This window comes from Silurus aristotelis, assembly GCF_946808225.1.
Source record: "Silurus aristotelis genome assembly, chromosome: 18".
Classification (NCBI taxonomy): domain Eukaryota; kingdom Metazoa; phylum Chordata; class Actinopteri; order Siluriformes; family Siluridae; genus Silurus; species Silurus aristotelis.
In genome coordinates, this window is record NC_139591.1 from 4,361,029 (window position 1) to 4,374,276 (window position 13,248).

Sequence of the window (13,248 nt, forward strand, 5' to 3'; positions counted from 1 at the left end):
TAGAACTCCATAAGTTCGCCAAGAGCAAGCATACCAAAACATGTCTGCAAATCTCTAACTCTAAAACAAAACCCCTACTTTCCTTGTCTCTTAAAGCAGTTTGTTCTCAGATCCAAAACCAAATCATGTCTTTAGTTGTGCTTATGCAGGTTACATGATTTATATCATATTGACACATAAAACAGAAATAAACAGAAATGTATATTACATAAGTGGTATGGACTTGAACTTGACACAAACAGATGCTTTAATTTGACCTGAAAATGTCCTACCCTTTATGCTCAAAAAGAAATAGGAAGTCTATGTTGCCCCCTGCTGGTTATACACTGAAAATACATAAACGGTGTTGCATTTATAAAACAGCATTTCATTTTTTTTCTTGGTGTTCATTAAGGCTTACTGATTATTTAATTGGTGCATACACGATCAGTGATAAAAGTTTATATGGTGTGTTTCGTGTTGCAGCTTGTCCTCCTGGTTACTGGGGTCCAAACTGCATTCACACATGTAACTGCCATAATGGAGCATATTGTAGCGCATACGATGGAGAATGCAAGTGTACAGCAGGATGGACCGGCCTTTACTGTACACAGCGTGAGTTTCTCTCTGTTCTTCTCTTGCATTCTTTCTCTCTTTCTTTTTCTGAATATCAGGCACCATCATTTCCTCATGCATGAATGTGCAGTGTAGCAAATCAGACTATAATAACCGCCTAATACTCAAATCCAGCTATGCTGAAAACAGTCTATTCAATGTATAACACACAACAACACCCGGCTCATGCATAACTCCTAGAACTAAAGCATCATTATGGATTTTCTTAAAACACTTTCCCTTTAATGACAGCTACACTACTTAGCAACATTTTGTGGAAACCTCACACATTTTCTAAAATCTCTGGCTTATTTTTTATCCTAAACAATGTCATAGAAGCCTCACAATCAGGCAAGTGATGAGAAGAAAAGTTCAGAGCATCACTGTGGAAAAAACACCTGACACAGTTTAGTTAATAATCACAAATATTTACATGTGATAGTTTTCCTCAGGATATCCCAAGTTATTTGATTCTGAACTTGGGTTAGTTTCACATGTTCTCCCAGTGTTTCTCCAGTTTCCTCCTACCCAGAAGAATATGCAGATATGCTCATTTGTTTACCTTAAGTTAGATTTAAGCTAATCAGGGACCCAATGATCCAGCACTTACTATCAGTATTTAGGTTTGTACTGACTTTATCATTCAATTCACTGATGCATGTTTTGCAGAAAAAATCTCATGTGTTGATGAAACTGCTTGTATGTCTTAAATGCTGCCACAATCACCACACTCATGGTTGCAATGTCTTAACACAACTCCCATTTACTGGACAAATGAGATTGATTCAACTGGTAGAAACTTATTGCTTTACATTTTTATTTTATTTTATACATCCTCTTCAAAAAGGATGATTAAATCCTGCATCTGGCAATCCTGAAAACCCAGTAACCTGTAATCCTACTGCATTAAACTTACTCTTTAAGGCTATTTTATGCTCCAGCATTGAGTAGAATTATGAAAAATGAAGAACTGATATTTGAGAATGACTCAGTTTTCTAATTGTTGCTGCAACACCAATAAAAGTTTGATGTCTTGATGTTTCAAATATCATCTGGGCCTTAGCCATCCTTCACATGCTCTTTTTCTCTCCCTGGGCATGAGGCAGCTTCAACCAAATCAGAAATAAAAAGAGCCTTGAGCATTTCCATTCGGCTTGTGCATCACAGTGTAAATGTGTGACAGTCATTTTAGATCTACAACCTGAGTCTCGTCCTAAGCAAAGTGCACAAGAGGGTATTAACAGGGAGAATTGGTTTATTACAATATGTCTGTCTGGATGAGAGAAATTTCACATTTACTTACAGTACTCACTCAACTAACACGGCTCTATGTTTCTCAAAATAACACCACTACTACAATGGAGACTGTTGTGCTTTTAAGATGCCATATCCAGCGCTATAGAATAATGTGATGTAATAGCCTAAATCAGGGGTCCCCAAATCACAGCCCGCAAGCCAAATACGGCCTTCCCCGCTCATTTTGAACGGCTTTCTAAACAATGCCAGAGGCGTATTTTAAAAATTAAAGTTTTTTATATATGTTTTACTAATATCATATCTGTATTTGATAATAAAGATTAGCTATCCAACTAAAATTTCCCTTAGTTATAAATAGAGATTGAGGCACCGACAGTTGATTGCTGGAACTATCGACTATCAGCAAAAATCCACAAAGATAGTTTTTCCAGCTTCTGGTAGATTCCTTACGAGAGCGGCCTCTAGAGGTAAATTACTGAAGGCACACGCTGTTTGTTATTACACCTGAGACTGCGTGCTGCATGGAGAGCGATATATATTTATTATTCATAATTTATGAATTATATAATTATATTTATTGATGAATATATTCCTATTTATTTTTTAATAAGCACATTTTCATGATTTAGTCCTTTTTTGGTAGCATTTATTTGACAAAATATCGGTTGATTAATCAGTTATCGGCGAGTACGATCCAACCTAGCTATCAGTATCGGTAAAATCCACTACTAGCAGACCTCTAGTTATTAACCTGGTCTAATTATATGTTAGATTTACCCACCAGCCATATGCATAATGCAAAGAACATTTTTAATTTCCATAGCAATGAATATAAAAAAATGTCATTATGATAGTAACAATGCTCTTTTAATAGGCTATATATCTCTTGGGTGAAAAAAATGCTTATTTTATCTGTACGGTGCATAACAATAATCAACTTATCTAACATTTGGCTGCATGATAGATATATTTAAAATCATAATATAATTTCTAAATAATGTAGTCACTTTGGCCCATGTAATTTTATGTTACAGATCGACCCGGCCCCATTAAAGAAATGAAAAATTATGTGGCCCTCACGGAAAAAAGTTTGGGGACCCCTGGCCTAAATCATACACAACTTACTACATAGACATTTATTTATCTTTGTATTGAGCATTTGCGAATATTTAGCATTTATATATAGTTATAGTTATATATGTTAGTCATTGAACATAGTCATGTATACTATGCAATGTCAGCAGTTAGTTTTTTACTGTATTCGGTTTCAGTCTCCAAGTTCATTATGATTGAAGTGGATGTGTACGCATTGCAGGCTGTCCGTTAGGTTTCTATGGTAAAGACTGTTCCCAGAGCTGTCAGTGTCAGAATGGTGCAGACTGTGACCACATCTCTGGGCAGTGCACCTGCCGCAGAGGCTTCATGGGACGACACTGTGAACAAAGTGAGTGAGCAGGGCCTGGATTTACACGCTGGGTGAATAGAGACAATCACATTTGGTCTAGAATTGGGGTGTCCAAACTACAAGTGTCAGAAAGGGATTTTATCATATCATACATTCTTAGTTGGAACACGGGGTGGTACTATTATGTTCAATCAAATCGAAAAATTACACCACTCCAATTTCCCTTTGCCTTTTTTCCCTCTTACCAACAATTTTAGGCTTCCGCATAAAAAAACAAGTGCATATCTTATGTTCATTTAACCTGTAGTAAACTTTTGACTGAGAAAAATCTGTTGATCAGAAATCTCAAAGAGAGCCATTTAATTCATTTAAGTCATACAATGTAATTTAATGTTTAGCAATAAATAATTTTATCCTATAACCTTAATTTAAAACAATATCCTTATTTCAAATAGACACGAAAAAATTAGGATCAGACAGACATAAGCACATAGACTGTCACACATTTGAGCAAAAGAATTAAAAAAATTAAAGATCTTTATTAAGAAAATGAGTCCTGTGAATCTATGAAACAATATTGTGCTTGTTTTGGGATTCATTTACAAATACCTTTAACTTAAGGAGTAATTTAAATGTGTACACATAATTGTTTCTTGACACTAACTGTCATTTCTAATGCAAATCCCACATATGATACAGATGTGGTGTATAGAACCTGAAGTAAACTAGAGTGGTTTTTTTAGCTAGTCATGTAAATTATAAGAAAGTTTATTAATAAAAATTTAATGGAACAATTTTGGGTTTTTTTTATATAAATTTTTACAGATATACAGGCCTCAGGCCTGTATTTCAATATTTATTTCTCCATCTGGCCCTCTGTTAGAATCGTTTGGACGCCCCTGGTTCTAATGATTCCATTTTCTTTTTTACACCTGAACACCACATATGTATAACACTGTGATGTGAGGTAATGATGATGAAGTTACCTACTGCATGTGATTGTGCCGTCAGGATGTCCTCCTGGTACATATGGTTTCGGCTGCCGGCAGGTCTGCGAATGCCTAAATAATTCCACTTGTGATCACATGACCGGGACGTGCTACTGCAATCCAGGCTGGAAGGGATCACGGTGTGACCAAGGTAGGACAGGTTTTTTTTTTTTTTTTTTATACGCTTGTAAAATGCATTAAGGCTGTTCATGTACTGTTCATGTACAAATGGGAAGGAGAGTCCAGTGATGTGTCAGTTCTGTTTAATGCAAGATGTTTGTGTTTGATTAGAGATGCTATGAATATCTGTAATGTGTTCATGCAAATGTGCAGACTTATTGTGATCTCTCTTGGGATAAATAAATAGAAAGAAATTCATAATCAGCAATAGCAGCAAAACACTGACAATGAATATAGGAATTTAAAATAGAAATATATATAAGTATAATGCATATTCGATAATGTTTTGCAAGTATGCACTGAAACAATAGGATCTGCACAGACAAACACATTACGGACTGACACAAAACAGGTGACTACAGTTGGGCAACAAACCAATGACAGGACAGTTGCAGAGAAAGAACGTCTCTAGGTTACGTATGTTACCCAAGTTCCCAAAGGAAACGAGAAGCTGCGTCGTAATGCTTTGGGAACGCCCAGCCAGCTCGAAGTTCCCGAATGGGGAGCGTCTCTAGGTTACGTATGTAACCCTATATAAAAAAACAAAACAAGCATGAGCAAAATATGTTTGTTAGTGGGGGAATTCATTAAACTAAATTACAAAACAAAAAGCACCAATCAAAACATGTATAAGGTTTAGTGTAAAGGTGAATTCATTGACTGAGTTCCTTAGAAATGTTTTAAATTCATGGATAAATTGTGATACCCCTGGTGAAAAGTGTTTAAACATCTGTATCTCTTATGTCCTGTGCACTATTCAACACAAACCAAAATGTTTACTCTAAATCTGTGTCTTGCTTTTAGTTGGTGTAATCATCGTAGGCAACCCTAACAGTCTGACCAGTGCAGCAGTTCCGGTTGATTCCTATCAGTTTGGTGCCATTGCTGGAATTATTGTCCTGGTCCTGATGGTGCTCTGTCTGCTGCTCCTCTTCATCATTTACCGAAAAAAGCAGAAGGGAAAAGAGCCTGCGATGCCTTCCGTCACGTACACCCCTGCTATGCAGGTTAACACAGACTACATCGTTGCAGGTCAGCGCTCATGTTCAATATCACAGCAGGTTTTGGCGTCTTGTGAATTAAGTCTTAATTCATTAGCTGGATTTCTGGATAAATAAAAGCAGCAAGGTGCTGGCCCAGTACCAGACAAAAAGACTGGGAAAATGAACTGGTTTATAAAGCAGTAGCTAACGAAATGTAATAATCTACTTTGGTGATGGTAGCGCATTAATACAGATTATGGGAAATAAACAATTATACGGTCATTTTTAAGCTTCTAACGTAGCACATCATGCCTACAAAAAGTCAGCAAAGCATGATATGTCCTCATTATTATTCGAATCTATCCAGCTTGTGCCTCGGTGTGCGATGTATGCAGTAGCCACAGCTTCAAGCGGTAATTACACAGCAGCTAAGTGCACTTAGGCACTTTGTATGTGTATGAACATATACAATGACACGGTCACAATTTCTTCTTTCTGCTAATTGATCTTACTTATTCAGTGGTAACCTAATAACTAGTGAATTATTGATCACGGGAAAGAAATCAACCTGGGATTTAGCCTGCTATTAATGTTTCTTTGCATAGCTAGGAACTAGTTTCTCCATAAACTAGTTCTAATTTGCTTTTCTGGTAACACATCAGGTTTCTTTTGGTTTGAGGGTTTCGTATAATAACACCTTCTGAAACAGCAAATTTTGCATTGATTATCTTAGGATTTTTCCATGCGATAGCCTAGGCATAATGAATTTTCACAATCTTTTTTTTAGATTCAGTACCGCAGACAAATGAGGTTCCTCCCAACAGTAATTATTTCTCCAACCCCAGCTATCACACCCTGGCCCAGTGCACGAGCCCACCTCATTTCAACAACCTGCCTTATGGAAAAGTAAGTGCTTCAGCTCTGAGAAAGAAATAGAACATTCTGCTCAGCCACAATGTCACAAATAGAGTGATTCACATTTAAACTCTATTTTATTTCACAGGCAAAGAACAACCAATTGTTTGAGAATCTAAAAAATGTGGAGCAGAGAAAGAGACCTCTGATGGAGCACACTGGAACATTGCCCGCTGACTGGAAACAGGGTAGCTGCTTCAATGAGCTCGGTGAGCCAGGAGATTTTCAAAGGGAATGCTTTCCTAAATACTTTTCTGAGTCGTTCCCTCGGAAAATGACCGTGACTGCAATACTCGGAAGCTGCTGTCTGCAACTGCTGAGTCACTTTTTTAAAGGATTTACCACAAGTCATAGCCAGAACAGAAAGATAACTGTGTTTTTATTTGCAGAAACAAGCACTGTAGAATAAATTGATCACTATGATGTATATTCTATCACATTTTTTATATATATTCCTAATATTATACTTCCTGCATTATGTTCCTGAAAGCTTTAAGCAGGGGTTGTTTGTGTTTTCATTTTCTCTCTTTTAAATTTTGTCTGTCTTTCTGTTTGTCTTTCATCTTTGTTTAGGAGCGTACGAAGCTGACAGGCGTTACCTTGGAAAATCTCTTCGAGGTAAGATTTGTTTTTTCACATTGTTGAGTGAAGCAAGCATGCCAATATGAATCAGTGTTTGGATGATTAATAAAAATGCAAGTGCCAGAAGAGACATTAAAAGAAACTCTCTTTATTTTATACACATATTTTTTTGGTGCAAGAAATTTTTGATCTAGAAGTTGGCGACCCTGTTGCATCAGAAATTGTTTGGGACCAAAGCTACCTCGTTTAGAACTCCTTGCCATTGGTTAGAATGGAGCAGTGGAGTGGTGTTACCTTTTATAAGACTGTTGATAGTGCTGCACAAAGGGAATTTCGTCATTATTACCTCTAACGATGTTAATGTAACTGCAATGAATGGACGTTTGGTGCCATCCAGATGAGGATGGGTTCTCTTTTGAGTCTGGTTCCTCTCAAGGTTTCTTCCTCATAACATCTCAGGGAGTTTTTCTTTGCCGAAGTTGCACTGATTCCAAACAATTGCTGACCTCCCAGGGTCAACTCCTAGTTCCAAAATTTCCCTGCACCTCCCTGTATATACAAATGTGGCAAATTTTTAACAACATACTAATGTGAAATGTTCTAATTCCTGGTTGTTCTATTTTGACTTGTTTAAATCTGGTAAAAGGTGTTCCATACCACACCAGCTCCTGTTCTCTAAACTCAGAGAACCCCTATGCCACGATTAAAGACCCTCCTCTCCTGGTGCCCAAGAACACTGAGTGCGGCTACGTGGAGATGAAGTCACCCACGCAGAGAGACTCTCCGTATGCAGAGATACACAACTCCAGTCCTACAAACAAAAACGTATATGAAGTTGGTAAGTGGCCAGATATCAGATTTATCACATTAAAATTGTTTTAAAAGTGACTGCTCTTTTTGATTTGTCCTACTGAATAAAAGTCTTTATTCTTTAAAAAATGTGAAATATATTTTGCACTTTGTAAGCTTAATACTAACATAGTAAATGTTTTAAATTATTTTTATTGAATATAATTAAATATTGTTAGATAAGCATTTTGCTGGTTTAAACCTAAGACCTTGTTTGTCTTATTGTCATTCACAGTGACTTTATGGGAGATATGCCATAATAAATAATAAAACCTAGATTTGTTTTTATTTAACAAAAGCATCAAACTGTAAATGAAGGTCTGTAAAAGGTTGTATTTTTATATATAGTGTCAGTGTCAGTGCTTTTACAGTCATGTGCTCCACCATGGGTCTACCAACCAAAGGTTTTTTTTTACAGAGATGATGAAAATGACTTTGAAATTGTCTATAAATTGGTGTAGTGTAGGAAGAATTAACACTTGTCGGTATCATCACACCAGCCAAGAGCACGGCCCAGTTTGGACGCTTGTTTAGTAAAGGCTTGTCCTGGGCACAGGAAGAACATTGTTCTGCTTGTTCATCACTAATTCTAGCATGTGTGTGAATCTTCTTCTGTGTCCTTTCAGAGCCAACAGTTAGTTCGGTCTATACATCTACCAACAGCAACTGCAACGGACCATTTGGTCAGGACCCATACGACCTACCAAAGAACAGCCACATCCCCTGTCATTACGACCTGCTGCCCACGCGAGACAGCACGCCCTCCCCCAACAAAGAGCTGGAAAATGAATGAGCTCTAAGAGACCTGACCAAAACATACCATTCCCACTCCCTGTAACACACACACCTTCTGTGGTTCCTTCAGCCTTACTGGTGGTTCATATACACTTTCTGCATATCTCCACATTCGTATACTACTTTACTTTTTATTGTCTTTTTTGTACAGCCCTTTATTTCCTTTTTTCTTGTGTTACTTTTGTGATTCATAATCTTGTCCTTTTCTTTCAGTAGGGAGGGACATTTTTATTCCCTGAACACTTCTTTCATTTGAATGCCATTTTGGAAATAAAATGAAGGGGGTGATGTTATATAGCAAGTTTACGCAATAACTTTTTGCAAATGAATCATTCCACTAATGAACACATATCACTTAGAAATAGAGAGTGAACCTTGGAATTTATTTTTGTAAAATGAATATAACTGTCGTGAGACTTATTCAGTATTTGGTGTTTGAAAGGAGACTGGATTGTTTTTTTTCCTTTTGCCCTTTTTTGTGTTTAGAAGAGTAAATAGTACCACCATCTGTGTCGAGAAGTTGTGTTGTTTGTGCAACATGGCGCTATCACTGCTGTTTTAGGAGCTAGGGATGCACTGAGTATATTGTAATTGCTGACTTTGGTATGGGATCTAACAGCCAATCATGTTGCAGCACTGCAATGTGTAGAATCCTGCAGGTCATTTAATGTTCACATCAGAAAAAGGTTCTGGTTAAATTAGACTGTGGGTTGGTTGTTGCTGGCCTACAATTTTCACACAATCTTAGAGATGATGTTTTTGGAGATGTTTTGCTAATTGTCAGCCTACCAGTTCTGGAGAACCTGTGGAATCTCACCGTCTCATGGCTACATTGTACACAGGCTGTACACTGTAGCCTTATTGGCTGACAACCTGATTGAACCTGATACTTTATTTAGATTTTTTTCTCACCACAGTTCCTGTCAGCTCAAACCACTCTGGCCTGTGGTTTCCTCTGAAATAACCAACAAGGTGCAACATGGTCGTTTCCTGATTGGTTTTGTTTATTTGTTGCACCAGTTCTGAAATACTTAAATTAGCCGATCTTTCAACCAACAGCCAGGTCTAAGTTTCTTAGATTTTATCAAAATTCTGAAGCTAAAGCTCTTGGACTGTATCTTCATGCATCTGTATCTGGCAACATAATATGTTATCATTAGATCACTGCATGAATGGTAAATCCTAGGTGTCTCTCAGACAGTCAGGGTATTTTCTGATCCACTGACATTTTATGCCATGAACGTGTAGATATATAGATGCTGATCATGGCTTGGATCGGCATCATTATCAGATCAGTATCTGGCATCAGTATATTTTCACACTCTGATTTTGGCATCATATTGAAAAGACACAATGTGGGGTTCAGTGCATCCACATGAGCAGGTATAAGCAGGATTTTATTAAATTTTTTTTTATCTTTTACTGTTTTATCCATACTAATTTTAACCAAAGATCAAAGTGGCATAATTAACACTGTTTCTTCATCTGTATTGACTCTTTTGTATTTATTAGACAACCATCTTTCAGTTCTGTTCCGGTAGCCCTGCATGTGCACAAATCACTAATACTCTGATTATAATTACATATATAGGTTTTGATCCAAACTGATTTCATACAATTATGATTTTACATCACGTGAAAATTATAAAATTTTTGATTTACATTTATATGTAAAAAATTGACAATGCTTAATACAACCTGAAAAAAAAATGTTGTATTAATACAACCTTAATACAAGATATAAAATGGAGTAAAAATGCTTAAGCTGGACTTTGGCAGTGAAGCTGACGTGTGTCGTTGAAATCAATTCGGGATCAATCTTTTTTTTTTTTTAATTGTGACATATAACCTTATTATCGGTATTTATAAGTTACGTCAAAATTTGCATTGAACGAATCACAACCAGCTGATAGTCTTAATCTCAACTGAGCCAGATGTTACATTTGTATTATATAATATGCATTTGTATAAATTGTATATAGCTGTTACTTGTAGAAAAAAAGCCATAGAATATAGGACAGATTGGGAAGTGTGTAAAATATACACTCCATACCATGTCTCCATGTTGATTGATTTTTCATGTAAAACTCTGTTAAGTTCAGTCACGATATTAAACGTCTCCCTTTTAAGAATTTAATACATACATGTGCAAATTTCAATTTCATTATATACAATCCCTGTTAGTGACTAGTACAGGTGTATTTGGCACCTTTTTGTCCTCCATCTCTCTTATGTTATTATAACTCATCTTTTTGGAACGCAAATATTGTTTTGAGGAATTTTACAGTTCAATTAAAGTCAGAAGAGCATTTCTAGTCACTCTTTTCATCACAGTGTTTAGAAGACAAAATGTTACGGTTTATTCATAGGGCCGGTGCAGACTTGTGTTAACAGGACAGGACGGTTATATAAGTGTTATGTAAATATATTTTTTATTTTCCTTAATATTGTGTGTTTTTATTAGAAAGAAATGAAATTGCACAGCTGTCAACCTCTTCCCCAAAGAACACCCACGACAATGGTATTTGCCTCCATAGTCCCACTTTTCTTACATGCTTTGTTTTGTATTTAATTTTTTTTGTAGTTTGTACGTATTGTATGTGCAATTTGGCTTTACAATAAAATGACAGAATGTGTCGCATCATTTACACATGGTGAATGAGTGATATGCGTATGGATCAGCGTATTTAAATAAAGGATAGAATTTCCACTTAGAAAGAGTTAATGGGTATTTAATAAGTGGTAAATTTTTTACATAGCATTTTTCATTACATAGAAAATAGATTTACAAACTTACTTTATTTATACACTAAATGGACAAAAGTATTTGGACACCCCCAAAGTGTTACCACCAGCAACAGGAAGTCTATGGACAGCATATAGGATGCAGTAGAATTAAAATTTTCCTTTTAATTAAACGAGGAAACCCAAACCTGTTTCAACATGACAATGCGTCTGTGCACAAAGCCACTGCAATGAAGATATAGTTTACATGGATTGAAGTGGAAGATCCTGAGTGGCCTGCTATGGAGCTATGAACTCATCCCTATTGAACACCTTTGGGATGAATGTGAATACGCCCCAGGCCTCCTCACCTCGCCTACATCAGTACCTGAGTTTATTAACACTCTTGTAGCTGAATAACACGAATCTCCATAAGCATAGATTTCGGCGTGTTATTGGAGATTTGTGCTTATTGGAAACATCTTCTCAAGAAAGATGAAAAAATTATGTGATGTCCACAGACTTCATGAATTATGCATTTCAGTGTATCAAGGATAAATAGGATTCAGCTCAGTTAAGTGATCATACTCTTGTATGTTTCTATTGTCTTGCACTGTTTTGTCCAGCAGGCTGGGCAGTGCTAGACTGCTGTTTCGTTCAGCAGACCTTAACATTCTCTACAGTCCCGAGCAGGACATTACACGTACCGGGGGGCATTGCTAGGACTAATCACTTGAGCCCTGAATATTTTTGTCCTGGAACTGAAGAGTTTAGTTCAATTTGAAGTTCAAGTTTTCACAATTATCAATGTCTCAAAACAGCTTTACAGAACCCAAGAATTGAAGTGTTTAAAATTTTTATTTATATATATCCCTGATGAGCAGCCTGGGACCACTGTGGCAAGGAAATACTACCTTCATGTTATAAGGAAGAAACCATAAGATCAAAGAAACTTAATATATAAATACCTGGAAAATCTTATACTAAATAAACTTTATACACTACATGCTAATTAATATGGTTTTTACAAACTGCTTGATCTGGACATGTTTCTGAGATGGGTTCTTCAAGCAGCACTTATGATACCTGTCTGGTATTGTAAGCAGTCCAGAAAAAGCTAAATCATTAGACTGTAAACATTAGCATGTTAATTGACTGTTTTGCTCAAGTCAAGATATCCTCTCTAAAGATTTCACCTTCGGAGATATAGAGAAAACAGTAAGATGGCTATAAGAATCAAATCAGACGAGTAGAAATGTCATCCAAAACAGGAAGTAGAAAAGATACAAGCAGTAAAAACAGACAGAAATGACAAAAGAGAAAGAAAGAATGAGGCATGCAATAATACCAACATTACGAAAGGAATAAAGTAAAAGGGATTACTGTATATACATATGAGAGAGAGAATATAATGATTTTTTAACCTCTTTTTTTAACTCTCAAAAACTGAATAATTTAATATGAATTAAGAGATGAATATTAATGTACATAAGCTAATTAATGTACATAAGATTATCTGTGCTGCTTTGTGTTTGCTAATAACTATATTGCATGAAAATGGTTTCGTGCAAATCATATTCTCCTTGAAAATATCCTCACCAAAATAAATAAATAAATAAAAAACACCAGAACGCCCCTGACCTGAACCAGACATGATGTTCAAATTAAGGATGTTCTGTATAGTGCCAGGTTGGTTTAGGAGATACAGATCTTATTCAGGATATGAAAGAAGGATATGGATCTTCCCTATCCTGAGGATGCTAAAAATGCTTTGTCACTTTTTGTATTAAAAAGTAAAAGCTACTAACACTGTGTTTATTACAGTAAATCCATCATGTCATTTTATGTCATGGTTATAGTTTTAATGTAATAGTTACAGCATTTGTATATCATATTGTTACATCATAAACTGTAAAATATGTCATTTAATCCACACTAGTCCACTAGTTGGGCACAAGTATTATACTGTATCTTG

General features: G+C 36.1%; 1 protein-coding gene across 2 annotated transcripts in view; it reads left to right on the forward strand.

The window, feature by feature from the left end:
- megf10 (multiple EGF-like-domains 10) overlaps positions 1-11,197 on the forward strand; it is a 50,305-nt gene extending 39,108 nt beyond the window's left edge. For both annotated transcript variants that reach the window (XR_014537926.1, XM_083568948.1), the window contains exons 17-25: positions 466-594; positions 3,167-3,295; positions 4,268-4,396; positions 5,230-5,457; positions 6,196-6,314; positions 6,412-6,532; positions 6,897-6,941; positions 7,552-7,743; positions 8,381-11,197. Coding sequence is in view for 1 of the 2 variants with exons in the window: in XM_083568948.1 (XP_083425074.1) it covers positions 466-594; positions 3,167-3,295; positions 4,268-4,396; positions 5,230-5,457; positions 6,196-6,314; positions 6,412-6,532; positions 6,897-6,941; positions 7,552-7,743; positions 8,381-8,547 (1,259 nt within the window). In the remaining variant the exon portion in view is untranslated. The remainder of the gene's footprint in view (positions 1-465; positions 595-3,166; positions 3,296-4,267; positions 4,397-5,229; positions 5,458-6,195; positions 6,315-6,411; positions 6,533-6,896; positions 6,942-7,551; positions 7,744-8,380) is intronic.
- The last annotated feature ends 2,051 nt before the right edge of the window (positions 11,198-13,248 follow it).